At 37.3% G+C, this 14,366-nt stretch overlaps 1 protein-coding gene across 2 annotated transcripts in view; it reads right to left on the reverse strand.

The window, feature by feature from the left end:
- Positions 1-14,366, reverse strand: part of SLC12A2 (solute carrier family 12 member 2) — a 53,832-nt gene that overhangs the window by 33,479 nt on the left and 5,987 nt on the right. For both annotated transcript variants that reach the window (XM_005529442.3, XM_014258240.2), the window contains exons 2-5: positions 4,163-4,282; positions 3,069-3,144; positions 2,419-2,514; positions 655-794 (exon numbers count right to left, since the gene is read on the reverse strand). In XM_005529442.3, coding sequence (XP_005529499.3) covers positions 655-794; positions 2,419-2,514; positions 3,069-3,144; positions 4,163-4,282 — 432 coding nt within the window. The remainder of the gene's footprint in view (positions 1-654; positions 795-2,418; positions 2,515-3,068; positions 3,145-4,162; positions 4,283-14,366) is intronic.

Here is a 14,366-nt window from a genome sequence, read left to right on the forward strand (position 1 = left end):
GTAAATTCCCTTTAAGGATACAAGTAATTTGGGTTTTGCCTTGCTTTTAAATCTATGAATCTTCCAAATGGAAACTATAAGGGCTGTTCAGCCTGTAGAAAAGAGAGCTTCAGGGAGACCTTACTGCAATCACTTAATATTTAAAGGGAGCTTACAATAAAGTAGAGAACAGACTTCTGGATAGAGCTTGTGGTGACAGAACAAGGAGTAATGATTTTAAACTAAAAGATGGCAGATTTGGACTAGATGTAAGAAAGAAACATTTTACAGTGAGGGTGGTGGCACAGGGTGCCCAGAGAAGCTGTGGCTGGCCCTGGATCCATGGAAATGTCCCAGGCCAGGTTGGATGGTGCTTGGAGCAGCCTGGGATAGTGGAAGGTGTCCCTGCCCATGGCAGGGACTGGCACTGGGTGGTCTTTAGGGTCCCTTCCAACCCAAACCATTTTGTGATTCTACCTGGATGAGGGATGGACTAGGTGACCTTGAAATGTCTCTTACAAACCACACCATTTTATGATTAGATGAACCAAAACCCAAGGATAATCTTTCAACTTGACATATTAAGTAAGTACTTTATATACTCAAATGTTCTATATGAAGTATAGAACTTTATATGTGAAGTATAATCAATATAAGCATTGTCATCCACTGTACCTTGAGTAGCTCAACAACTGTCTCTGCAAAACCAACAACATACATTGCCACTGCCACAGCGTTGGCAAATGCAAAAATCAGACCTATGGCACCACCAAACTCTGGCCCCAGACTTCTGGAAATTAAGTAATATGCTCCTCCTGAAAGAAAAAAAAAATACAAATTACAAAGAAGTCCTCTATATGATAGAGCCCAAAACAGACACTCATCAGCAATTTAACATTTACATGAGCCAGAATCTACTCACTCTTTATTCCCTGATGTATTAGAAAATAACCCGTAACTCAGTATTTTAGGGACAGATGTGCTGAGGACTCAGGAATGTATTTCAAGTTCTTAGGAAAAGAGACCAGTTGGAAATAACCATGACTCATGCACCACATCATATTATTCAGGTATGCAACCACTTCTATGGTTAAAAAGCTGTAAAACACACGCTGCAGCATAACTGGGATTTTAACTTCAAACTGCTCAAAGCACTTGTGGAGTCAAGGTCAAGAAACTGGCAAAGCAGACTGCAATAAACCCACTGAAGTTCCAGACTTCCAAGACATGTTTCTAAAAGCTCTGCTGTTGAAGGAATTTTCTGCCCTCCACTGGGACTCTCGAGAGCCTGTTCTTCGTACTTTTGAGCTGGACAAAAACAACATCTCAAATCCCACATGACAAATGAAAATCTGAGTTATCTGTAGTATTACAGCAAAGTAAAGTTTAGAAAATGTAGCAAAGGCATATTTCTCAAACTTAAGTGTAAGCTTCCTAGAAGCAAGAAAATCCTCCAGCTCGAGTCTGAAGTAACTGAGTCCATGTTAAGTTTGCAACAGAAAATGCTTAATTTCACTGCATTAGACTTCTTGTGCAAATCCTACATATGGACTCAGCTTGGCCATACTCTGTATTTCTTATGTAAAAAAAAAGATCTTAATGTAATATAACATTTTCCTAGGAACAATTGTTTCTATGGAATTCTACAGTTCTTCCAATTCAGTACTCTAAATTTTCTAATGAAGTGCTGTTTTTTCAAGAGTGGCTTAAAAACAACAAAAAAAAAATAAAGTTCCTATATGAATGGGAAAACCTGATATACATAATGGAATTAAAAAACAGGGCATTTAGAAACTAAGCTTGGCATAATGCTAACACTCTCACAGCTGATCTTTCCCATTAGGTCTGTTTACTTTGTGATAGTGAGGCTTTCTCTTCATTCTTAACCTTAAGGAAGATAGTTTTCTAACTTTCTACATTAATTACATTGATTCCACCATATTTTTTCCTAGCAGCAGTCTTGTAATGACATGAAGCACTTTGATTGTGTCAGAGGCACCAACCATTTCCAAAAATAGCTGACAACACCACATAAACCATGGAAGAGAATGAAAACCATCACCCTCAGGAAAGCTGGAGCTAACAGAGAGTTTGGAGAATTACCTGTGTGAAAGTTTGTCTCAGGACACGAACATATCATACAAGCACACTCTTAACCAACCAGTGCAGCTCAGGAGAATATTAAGACTCTACTCATTCCTGGATATGTATCCTTAAAAATGTTTGTATTACAAAAATTTACACCAGTAAATTTTCTTTTGCAGCAGAAAAGCAAGGTACTAGTTCAAACCTAATTAGTAGGCTACCTATTGACTTTTTGTTGATTACATGACTGTTTAATCTCATACAGAACACAAGGAAGACTTTGCTCCTCAGCAATATTAAAGTGTGCACTCCAGAGTGAGGAAAGTTTTAAAAACTTGATGAAAATATCATTACCTCCTCTTACAAACCCATTTGTGGCTATTGCTGAAGTAGACAGTCCTGTAATAGTTGTCACAACAGTGGCCATTCCAATAACCAAGACAGACAGACCTTTTGGGAAAAGAAGTGAAAAAATACTGTAAGCCCAGCAGTATTAAAGATTACAAACCTTCAACTTAATTTCAGTTAAATACTCAGTCTTGCAAATACAACACAAATTTACTTTCAAGCAAGAGGTTTCCTCTTCCCCTCTCAGGATACAAATAAAACTGGGCCAAGTCTCTTAAATCAGCAAGGTAAGAGCTGTAGTCTAAAGATTAAAGGAAACACAGGCCTTTTGCAGATCAGCCCAACACTAAGTTAAGTCTTTGAAAATAATTCCTTTTTCACTACACAGTCTATATGCAGGTTTTAATAACCAGAGATCAAAAGTTTATCTTTACAGTTCCACTGAAGACTTACAAATGTCAATTTTAAAATACTTGCCTTGTACCTAAATGAAAGTCTAAGTAATTGAAGTTCTGGGTAAGGGTAAATTATCATAAAAATTCGCAATATTAAGGTTAATTTCCTATTCCAGTTTGAAGTAAAAGCTCAGGATCAACACCTGTTGTGGATCACATCTGAAAGTCATTGAAATAAAATTAAAGCATTAGTACCCATACCTATCCCAGCTTGTCCTACAATCCATGACAGTCTGATGAAGAGCATCACACCCCAAATATTTAACATACATCGTACCTAGGATAGAACAAATTTAACATAGATTAGTTCTTGCATCAGCCGTCATTTTCACTAATTATTCATTACAGTTTTTAATGTTCTTGAAGTTATCTTGCTCTATTTCCTCACTTTTCAAATTATTTCACAAGAATATGATGCCATTATACAAGTTTAAATTTAATTAAAAAAGGAGACTTAAATATGATTAAAAAGTTAAATACCTTAAATACAGAGTTAAGAGTATTTCAATGTCTGATACTTGTAGTATCTCTTAAGCAAACAATAATAATAATTAGATTTAGACCCTAATCTTTAATATCCAAAATTCACATTACAAAATACATGATTTGAAGTAAAACAGAAGTCTGTGATGACTGTGAGGTCAATCCCAGTTTGTATCTCTCACAAATCTCCCTCTCAAAAAAAAACATGCAGTAAAGTAATACCCTACTAAATAACTTACTCTTTAAAATAACAAAATCTCTGCTGCAACTTTTCATTTCTGTAACTTTTGTATCTTACAGCTCCAAAATAACAGGATGGAGAGGTGTGCATTTCTTTTTAATCCTTGTATTTACAACTCTTAGATCTCAATAAAAATGGAGTTTACATTGTACAGAATTTAGACAGGAGACTAAAACCAGATCCCGGGGGTCTCTCTTATCTAAAGAGTAAGATATCAAGCCTACAAAAATAGGAGATAAGGACCTCTCCAAACCACAGAAGTCCAGTATATATTTTTCTACCACAGTATCTTTTTCCTTCTTGGAAATCATGCAATGTAAAAACTCTTGAAACCTGTGCTAAGAAACCATACACAATTAAGAACTTAAAGCCCTGAAATATTTACTGCCTTAAAATTCAGCTGAAACAGGAGCAACCCTTCCTAAAATGATGGCATTTATCACACTTCTCATACATATAATCTTTATATTACACTATCACAATGCCTGCCAAAAAAAAGAGGGTAGCTGGAAAGATCTGTAAGAATAGATGAGCACCTGTAAGAAACTGAAGAACCACATATCAAACTTACCAGCACACCTTTTATCCAGCCAAACTTGACTACTCCTTTGCTGTCAGGTGTGTAAGCAGCAGCTGCATCTCCAGCTGGTGCGCCTTCCTCACCATTTGCGTAGCCATCCTCAAAGGGCTCCTTGGAAAGCATAAAAAAAGTTTGTATTTTTTTGTGACTGACAGAGCAGAGTGGGCATGTGAAACTTATGTTTTTTTTAAAAAAAAAAATCTTACTTGTGTAAACAGAAAAATTAGAAGAATGACATGGAAGAAGTTTTAAGCTGCTCCTTTACGCCCCTTGCATGACCCACATCTTGGATTTCAGGGAATGTAAAACAAACTTACAAGTGCAAACTGTTAACAGCCAGTGTGGTAAGTATATTCAAGAATTAAATCTAGATCCCTAAAAAAGTGAAACACCTGATCTGTAGAAAAAGAGCTGAAGATTTCAACTGCACAAGAAATTTTACTTGTCTGAAAGCACAGACTGTTCTACCAAAAGTTACAGGTCTCTGCTGTAACATTTCCTGTTGTTCAGACACAGCTGTCATTTGATCAATTTTTCAGGAAATAAATTATTCATTTCCCTGTAAACTATTCTACTATTCTTTGTAAGGTGATGCTGCCAGAAAAAAGGATGAGAGATTGGCATTTCAGCAAAAAGGAGGGAAGAGAGGTCTCTTCCCAAACACTGCTCCCCATTTAAATAGGAAGGATGACAGATGGGAGAAAACACCAGCCCAACAGACAAAGGCTAACTTATGCCTTTTATTTACAATTCAATTCTCAACTTCAAAAAAAGCACAAAATCTCAATTTCAAATATAAATTGAAAATAAATTTGTATACACACATATATGCTCACTTCAAAGGCAGTTTTGTTTTGCCAAGCCAGGCAAACACCAGAACATTTGAACTCAAACATTTCCTACACATGCTGTAAGAAAGCAATACACACTCCCAGCTGTTAATTTATCCAAAGCAACAAAAATTAAGAATGGACATACTAGAAAGACCCTGAACAACATCCAACAAACCAGTTCAAGCAGCATAATGTGAAGCAGCCTGCATCCCAGGCTTAGAAAACATTTAAACAATTAGAGGTTCAATCCCAATAAGGTAAAGGGCAAAACTCGCATTTGCTAAGACACAAAATAGAGTGGACAAAATAAGGCTTTAAGTGTATGCAGGGAAGGACCAATAAAGGTTAGGGTGAGGTATTTTATCACATTCTTTCTACTCTTGATACATTAGTACCAGATTCAGTCTCAGCACAGAGTCCAGAGGAAATATTTCTAAACCTGTTGATTATGAAGACTGTCATCCATACGTTCTTTTAATCAGCAGTAAACATACAAATCAGATTTTTAAAAAAACAGATGTCAACCTTATCCAAAGGTCAGTAGCACAGATTCATGTCAGTGCTTCTCTCAACTGATGCAGAATTATGTAATTCTCACAGAAACTGATACACCTGCAACACATCTGGTGATCTGTAAAGGCATAAGCTTTCCACTGTTAGGCAGAATCATGATCCGTTTCCAGATCATTACCTTTAACAGCTTACTCTCTTAAGGAGTACATTATATTGCCTCCAGAATGGATTACAAGAGGGAAAAAAATATAAAAAATGGTATGTGTTATATATATATTCTTTCGTGTATGTGTCTATATATATTATATATTGTGTTATATACACTAAACAGAGGAAAAATAGAAACATAACCAGGAGCTACCCAGTTTGCTGAATTGCAGCCTTCCTGAAGAACTAATGGCTATAATTCTTGGGAGATTTGCACAGCCTTTGACCAGCCAATGAATCTATTGATTGCTGATTTTTTTTATTTAGGCACTGAAGCCAAATCAAGTAGTGGCTTGTAATCATTTAGAGTGGTAAGAAGAACAGTGAGGGCCAAAAAGAGAATTACAGGGCTGCTACATTTCAGAAATGCTGACCTGCCTGAACCTAAGAAAGAACTAAGAAAATATCTCCTATTCAAGCCTGAGCCTTGTGCCAGAAGAGGATGAGCTGACCATAGCCTAGAAGGGCAGAATAAAATGTAAAAATCCTTCTAAGCATGTCTCCCTTTATGACTTCTTTCAGGAGGAAACAAAGAGAAAAGAGATGCATTAAAAAAAGACACAGATTATAAACATGTTCACAACTGCCAAAACCTCCAATCAAGCATGAGACAGAATAAACACTTATTGCTTTTTCATCTAAAACCCACTCTTACTCCTCACAGAAAGCCATCACATTATACTTAGAACAAACTATTTTAAACTATTACATAAAGGGAGTCACATTCAAATTATCTAAACAATTTTTAAGCTTAGGCCAAAAAACACTTGCCAACATTAGATAACATCTGCTATTACAACAATACGCATCATTCTGTAATAAGAAATAACAAAATTGTTCTCTAAGAAGACTGGTCAGGGAAAATCAAGGAATGGTAGGAAGAATCTGTATTTTCATGTCTTAAAATAGTGAAATATGACTAAGTGATTAATGCCCTTTTTTTTTTTTTTTTTTACCAAGCTTGGAGTTCTGTTTGCTGCAAGTTCAGGTTTGGTAAGAAGGCAGAGAAATACCCTTGTATCTAGTCTAAGAAAGGATCACATACTTCATCATGTGAGCATGGCTGGCCAGGTACTAGTAAAACCCACACGCATCGCCAAGGTGACCCCCAAAGGTCACTTCAAAACCTCAACCACTGTGTGGCAGCTACACATTTTACTGCAGAGCTCAAACAAGCCCCAAGCTCAGCCTGTTGTGGAGACAGTGGCTCACAACTGGTATTCTGAGTTATCAGTTACCAGATCAGCTCCAAGATACTGCACACCGTGAACACAGGAAAGTTTTGTTGTGTAGGTCTCGTCTCTCCACACTGTGCAATATCTCTTAGGAAAATATTTTGAGGCACAAGCAAAATGTAATAACTGAAAGGTTATTCCTGGTTATCGGTGCTGGTGGGTGCCCAATAAAGCAGCACTGAGAACAGATATTACAGAGTGTGGGCACATAAGAATTTCACTCCAGAAGGCTCCAAGCTCAGCCCTCTAAGGGAGTATTAAGAAAGCACCACTGTGGTCTCAGCTGTAAATCAAGCAGGCGTAGTATTTTTCATGCTCATGAGGAAACAATGCTTCTACTCAAGTCAGACACTGAATGGAAAAAACTGCCCTAGCACTATTTTAGAACAGCCAATACATGTATGATAAGATCTTCATAAACAGTAAAAAAACACTAACACACTGTGGACTTGGAGGGGGTGTAACAAAAGGGGAAACAAAAGGGGGTTTAGCGTTTCAGATTAGAAACAGTCTTATTAACACAATTCTTAAAACAATCAAAAAATAGTCATGGTGTTCATTTGCACTGTTAAAGGAAAAATAACGTATGTTGACAGGCTGACAATTCTATCGTACAGTGAGAGAACTTCAGACAAGAAACAGTTAATTTCTACTCCTACACAGATAATCTACTATTGCATCTCCAGTGCTGGATCATAACAGTAAGTTATTTGTGACAGCTGTGAATAGCCTCCACATCTATTTGAAGTAGATTAGTAATGAGAAAATACTTGGTATTTTGGTAGAGGATACCTAAGATTTTTCACACAGCCTGTAATACACTGGTGCACCAAGAAGTTCAGCAAAAATTGCTTTACTTAATTCTTGAGAGTGATGTATGTCATGCAGCATAATTTTTTTTTGTGGTGAACTTATCTAAATCCCATCTTAATGGCACTATACTTGGGCTATGTTGAACTGTATGAGGCAATACCAGAATAAACACACATGAAGTCTTGTTTCTTTTCAAGAAACACAACTTGGAAGCTGCAAGTAAAGGGCAGGACCACCAGCAAGTTTGTATGTAAGACAATTTGCTGTATCTCCAGGCTGCCACTGTGAACTGCCTGATTTGGTGTGTTCCTGGTAGTCACTTGACTTTAGCTAATCCCTCCCATTGCTGTTAGTCCTTGTGCAAAAACAGGAGGCCAAAGAAGCACCTCAGACTACAGCATTTAGCTGCTTTTCCCATTCCTCAAGTTTGGCCAGTTACAGGTTTAGCACATGCTAAATGTGCTATGTAATATGAGGTTCTTCTCACACAAACTCCCTAGAAAGTTTTCACAAGAGCAGCTTCTTCTCATTTTGACAGGATACAGTACTGAAGCTGGTTTCAGTAGTTCATTTTATCATAATGCTAAAAATCAAGAGTCTAATATTTTCAAGCTACAGCTTCTGCAAAGAAATATAAAAATGGCCTTCCACTACATTTAATCAAGCTGTTTACACTTAGAAATGCTTTGTACTTAAATTCTGAATTCTAATTCTGTATTGTGATACGTATGTATTCTGATTACATGCCTATATTCTGATAATGAGCATAGTTCTCTCATACTTACTGAGAACATGAAAAAAAATAAAATAAAGGAAGCTACCTGAGAACCATCTTTGCCCAAAGAGTACTGACAGAACAATTCTGTGCCCTGACCAGTCAACATCTCAGGAGCTCTGCAGTTGGGGATGTTTGCAGGAACCCTTCTTGACAAGAGTGAGAGGTTTTCATACATTTTCTGCAGTCCTTCGCTACTGCCAACCTGTTCACTAGCCCTTACAATCACAATTTATTGTTTCCATCTCCCAAAGGTTAATTTTGTAGACATTGCCATTTTAAGATGTTCCTTATTTTGTGGAAGGGAACAAGCAGTAAAATATATTGATCCAGATGCAGGATGCCATCTGTCTCAATAGAGGAAGAATCATTATTTGGAGAGATTATACTCTCAAATATCCCAACTCCAGACCTGCACACTATTAACACTAGGGTTACAAAACCTGTTCTTTTCAGAATTAACACAGTTCAAAACATACATGAAAAAACAGCTTATAAATATTTGTTTTGCTTCTTTGCTTTTCTAATTAAAGGATACTTTAGCCAAAGCATAGATATAATAAAAATGACAGAATAAAGCTATCAAGTTACATAAGAATTACTAGACATTTTGCCTCAAATGATGGCAACACTTCAAAGGCTTTTTAAATGCTACCAAAGATCTTTTCCTTGAAAGAGCAAATGAACTTTTGGACTCTAGCTCCCACCACCTGTGACACTTCCAAGGAGCTGAATAAAAGATTTTAGAAATGCTGGCTGTATTTCATGCATAGAATAACTGCACAAAGTAATCCTGCTGCTATGGTGTTTACCTCTGATACAACAGAGCTTTTGAAAACAGTCTGTACTGGTACAAGTGTGATGCTGATAAAGAATAAATAATAAGCTAGGTATTAAATGTTGTCTGAAGGACACCAAGCAGTATCTTATCTATCTGTTCTTTAAACATGGCTTTTGAGCATGCTGCTATTTGCAATCATAAAATTCCCAGGTTTTGTCTACGGTCAGTTTGGTAAGCTGTTTTTATCTTTTAATGCTTTTATCTACACAGTTGTGAAAGAGATCAAGAAGACTGAGCTTCCTTTCCAAAACACCTAAATCTCCACTGAATGGTTTTAAGCATATTGTTGTCCAGGGACACCAGACAGTCTTATGTTAAACCCTTTATCAAGAAAAGCCTTGGATTTGGTTGCCTGAGATTCTGGAGTGTTTCAGTACTTAAACAGACAGGATGAAAATGTAAGTTTCAACCAGTCTTTGACTCAAGCTGGTGACACTGACTATTGCTGTAACCATTTTTTTTCAGAAAACCACTACTCAAGAGAGGCTGGGATACTATTTCTAACTTTGCTTGTAAACTACAAATCACAAGTGAGTTTTTAATACTAAACTTGGAAAACACCTCTGCCAAGTCTGACAGTTTTCAAGTGGTTGTTTTCCTGTAAGGGAAATAACTCCAAAGGGAGGAAAATCACTTTTAAAATATCTTACTCTAGGTAACATGCTCTTAAAAAACAGCCTGAGTGGACAGTATTTTGTTAATTAGTCATGCTCTGCCAGAATAAGGATGGTGACAGGTATGGAAACTAAGAACAAGCATGCACAACTCTCAGCTAATGCTTTGTAACTGGCCTCACTGTGATGAAAGAGCAATGAAAGCATAAAACCTAGAACAGATGTAACAGTCTGAATCTTTGGTACTTCAGACAAGAGTTATCCCTCACTTAGAAATTGCTACTCAGAAAGCCAGTGTCTTCCACAGAACACCTGGAGAAATTGACAGATTCCTGATTATTTATCAGTTAAAAAGAGTTTACCAAGCTAACAAAACAGATTCAGGTGTTCATTCAGGAGTTAGAAGGGAAGCTTGGCTGATCAGCATTGTTCCCAGTGGGGAAAAAATACCCAGTCAGGTAGCACATAGGAAAGAAAACATGGCACAAAGACATGTTCAAGACACCTCAGTCTGCCTAACACTTTCTTTAAAGAATAAATCTTCTTTAAAGAACTCACTCAAAAAACAAATACTATCAGGGAACAATGACAGTCGTAGCTGTTGACAGCACTTCAGAAATTTCAGCAGTCATATTAGGTATTTTACTTCTTGGTTATAAAACAGCAATGAATTCCAAATTCTATTAGCAAATTTGCCATCATTCTCACTCCTCCAGTGTCTTTACAGTCATAACTTAAAAAAAACCTACTAAGCCATTAAATGGCATCCAGAAGTTACCTAGAACAGCAGAAGATAAATTGCCCTGATTAAACACAGTCAGTTCTTAAAACTTGGGATTCCTTCGAATAAAACATGAACAGCTACAATCATTGGTTACTCACCTCAATCAAAGGAAATCCTTTGCAGGTTTGTAGCCAAGAGAACAAAACTTAAATGCTTTGACTGAATTACCTTGTCTACAATTATACATTTAAAATATAGTAGCAAATGCCTTTGGCATCCACTTCCAGAGATTTTAAATGAGATTGCTTCAAACACTGAACATTAATGTTATCTTAAGCTGAAATTAAAGAGTGTTGTACCGTGATTGCAGCAGAGCAATTTTAAACAGAAGAAATTTATAGTTGCAATTAACATGTCAACTCAAGGATTAGCTATATGTCTTTGCCATCAGCTTGTATTTCTGTCTTGCACACTGTTTTTAATACAAAAACATTAAACTATGTTTTTTATGTGAGTGCATATATGTATCATATACATAATGATTTAAAAAGCCATTTTTACTTTAATTCTTTTAAAGGGACAATCATCCACTCATCCTCCCAATTCTTACATTTAGTATGATGTATTAACTAAACACGACTTAATCAGGAAACTTACTCAGGCAATTGATTTCAGCTTAGGAGTAAATCCTTTCTTTCAAGGTGGTATACTTAAAAAGGATAAATAGGAGATTTGTTTATTAGCACTACTTTAATGTCTTACATGAACACAGTTTTCTTGACAAATCTCTAGGCTTACTACATGAAGGCTACATTCGTCTGAAGCAGTTTTGACATGTGATAAAGCATTAAAGTTTTGTTGACATCTACAGGTATGCAAGACCAGTATCCTATCAGAAACAAAAATATTTGCTTTTTTTCCCCCAAGTGAAAACATTAATTAAAGAATGAGAACACATTGCAAAATAAAGAAAACATCCCTTTAAATCTTGATTCATACATCCCTCCATAAGCACAGAATGGTATAAAAAAATGGGCAAGCTGACAATGAAATTTAGAAACAAATGAGAAAAGGCCTCTGTTCAGTAGCTTTGCAGTGTGGAAGACCCACAATGCTTATGGTCTGCACTCCCAGCAATGTTGTAGCTAAAATAAGGCCTTCCTCTCAAGGAGTAAGTCATCATGGTCTTCTACTGTAAAAACAAAACATAACAAACCCCCAAAAAACCAATCATCCCCCAAAAAAGCCCAGACTTCCTCTTCAAGTCTCTGCAGTTCTGGTTAACAGAAAGTTGCAGAAGGCATGACTTCCTGCACAAGTGTAGGGGCAGTCAAACCCTTCAGTCTAAGAGAAAGAAATGCATGTGTTCTGCTTGACACCTCAAGAATGCACCTTCATTTCTGCATTGCTGCATCATGACCCTGTCCAGAACCACCACTGCACCTGGAATGATCTACTGAAGTAATTATTCCTTACTGTGCATTGAATGCAGTATTCCCTTGGGTATCCACTGTCCTGGAAGGAGAAACCACACTTCACAGGGAAGTGGATCCAGGCTCTGAACACAGGTAGTTTTCTCATGAAACACACAAGCCTGAAACTCTCCAGAATGAAACAGATGCAGCACTTGATTGCATAAGAGCTGAAGTAAATCCAATTAGCAAGCCTCCTGCAGAGAAGCTTGGCATACTCAAGTGCAGTCCAAGAAATACAATGTTCTGCTATTAAGTACAAAAGAGAATCCATTTCAGTCTTGTCAATATTGTTTTGGACACATCAGATTTCCAGCTCATCATAGTTCAAGCCCAGCAGCCCATCCCCAAGCAGCTACTTGCTCATTCCTCCACAAGTGGGACTGGGGAGAGAATTGAAGGGTAAAAATTCACAGGTTGATGTGAAGACAGTTCAACAGGGAAAGCAAAAGCAACACACATAAGCAAACCAAAACAAAGAATTAATGCCCTGCTTCCTATGGTTGGGCAGGGGTGTTCAGCCACCTCCAGGACAGCAGGGTCCCATCACATAATAATGACTTGGAAAGACAAATACTATCACTCCCAATGCCCCCTTACTCCTTTTCTCCTCCCATTTTTTATACTGAGACTGATGGCACAGGGCCTGGAATATCCCTTGGGTCAATTTGGGTCACCTGTCCTGGTTGTGTCCCCTCCCACACTTCCATGCACCCCCAGCCTCCTCACCACAGGAGGAGCAGGAAAGGTCTTGGCTCTTGACAAGTCCTGCTCAGCAAGAACAAAAATGTTTCTAAATTACCAACCCTGTGTCCAGCACAGATACAAAACAGAACCCCACACCAGCTACTGGGAAGGAAATTAACTCTACCCCAGCCGAAACCAGCACACAAGTCATCTATTCTCCCCCCCAAAATGCATTCTTGCTCTTAACAGCTTTTGGTTTTCATCTACTTCTGCAAAATATGGTGCAGTTTCTATTCAGGAAGTAGGAGACAGGAGCAAATGACCCTATCTATGAAGCAACAGTAAAACCCTAATAAAACATCGCATTTTGATGAGAAGTCTAGCACCAATGTAACAAGTTCCTGAAAAATTACATTTTACCTGCTGGCTTACAAAAGACTAAAAAGCCCATTGAAGTAATCCTGAAAAATCATTTAAGTACCACCTGAATTTTTAATGTCATACTCTGATGTGGTGAATGCAGCTACAGCACAGCCCCTGAGCCAGCACTGAGCAGGGCTGGTATGCTCACACAGAAAAGCACTCGCTTGCATTGGCATAGCACCACATTTCAGCCAAAGTTGCCAAACTGCTTACAGTTCAACAGCAGTATTACTCAGAATAGTCTTAGGATTTTCTGCCACGTAGACTGACAGACCAAGTTGAAACATTAATCTAGCATCACAGTTCCTTCACAGCTGAAACAGCTATTTTCTTTGAATTTAAAAAAACCCAAACAACTGAATCATCTGAAGTAGGAGCAGTGGATTCAAAGAAGGGAAGTTAACTAACAAAATGAAGATGCAGGAGATAAGCCTTCTTCTTAAAATGGAACTTTAATTTTTCAGAATTTCTTTACTCTTTTTATCACCTTATCCTTAAATCAATCAAGTTTACAAGGCACAGATAATACATCCAAAGTTATTTTTATGCATAAATAAATTTGTTTGTCAGGTATAATCAGTATGCTGAAGTGCAGAATGTTTGTGCACTTAAAACTGCAAAAACTGAATAGCTTTCAAAACTCTGAAAGGCAAATAATTTGAAGTCAACTATTTAAAAAAATTCTTAGTAGCAACCAATGACCATAGTGTGACTGCTATTACCTGTACCAAGAAGTGGGGAAAATGGGTTTGTGGTTGCTCATGAATGAGTATTACATGAGACTTAAGGAAAAAAAATCTGAAGAATTCAACAGAAGGTGTAGTACTCTGGTTTAAATTACTCCAAGATACTGATCTTGCCAAGCTCCTCCCCTGCAAGAATGTTCTTCAAGAATGAAAATCATCTGAGGTCTAATCAAGTGCAGTACCAAAAGGGAAAAAAGTTAATCTGAAGATTAATTCTGCAGCACCTTCCTCTTTAACCAGGTCTGGAACAGTCCACTGGGAGTGTGACAATTTTTTTGGTACTGTTAATAAAGGGAAAAAAAGGAAGTGTTA

This window comes from Pseudopodoces humilis, chromosome 4 (assembly GCF_049639895.1).
Source record: "Pseudopodoces humilis isolate 2021_Gansu_Grassland_sample_001 chromosome 4, ASM4963989v1, whole genome shotgun sequence".
Classification (NCBI taxonomy): Eukaryota; Metazoa; Chordata; class Aves; order Passeriformes; family Paridae; genus Pseudopodoces; species Pseudopodoces humilis.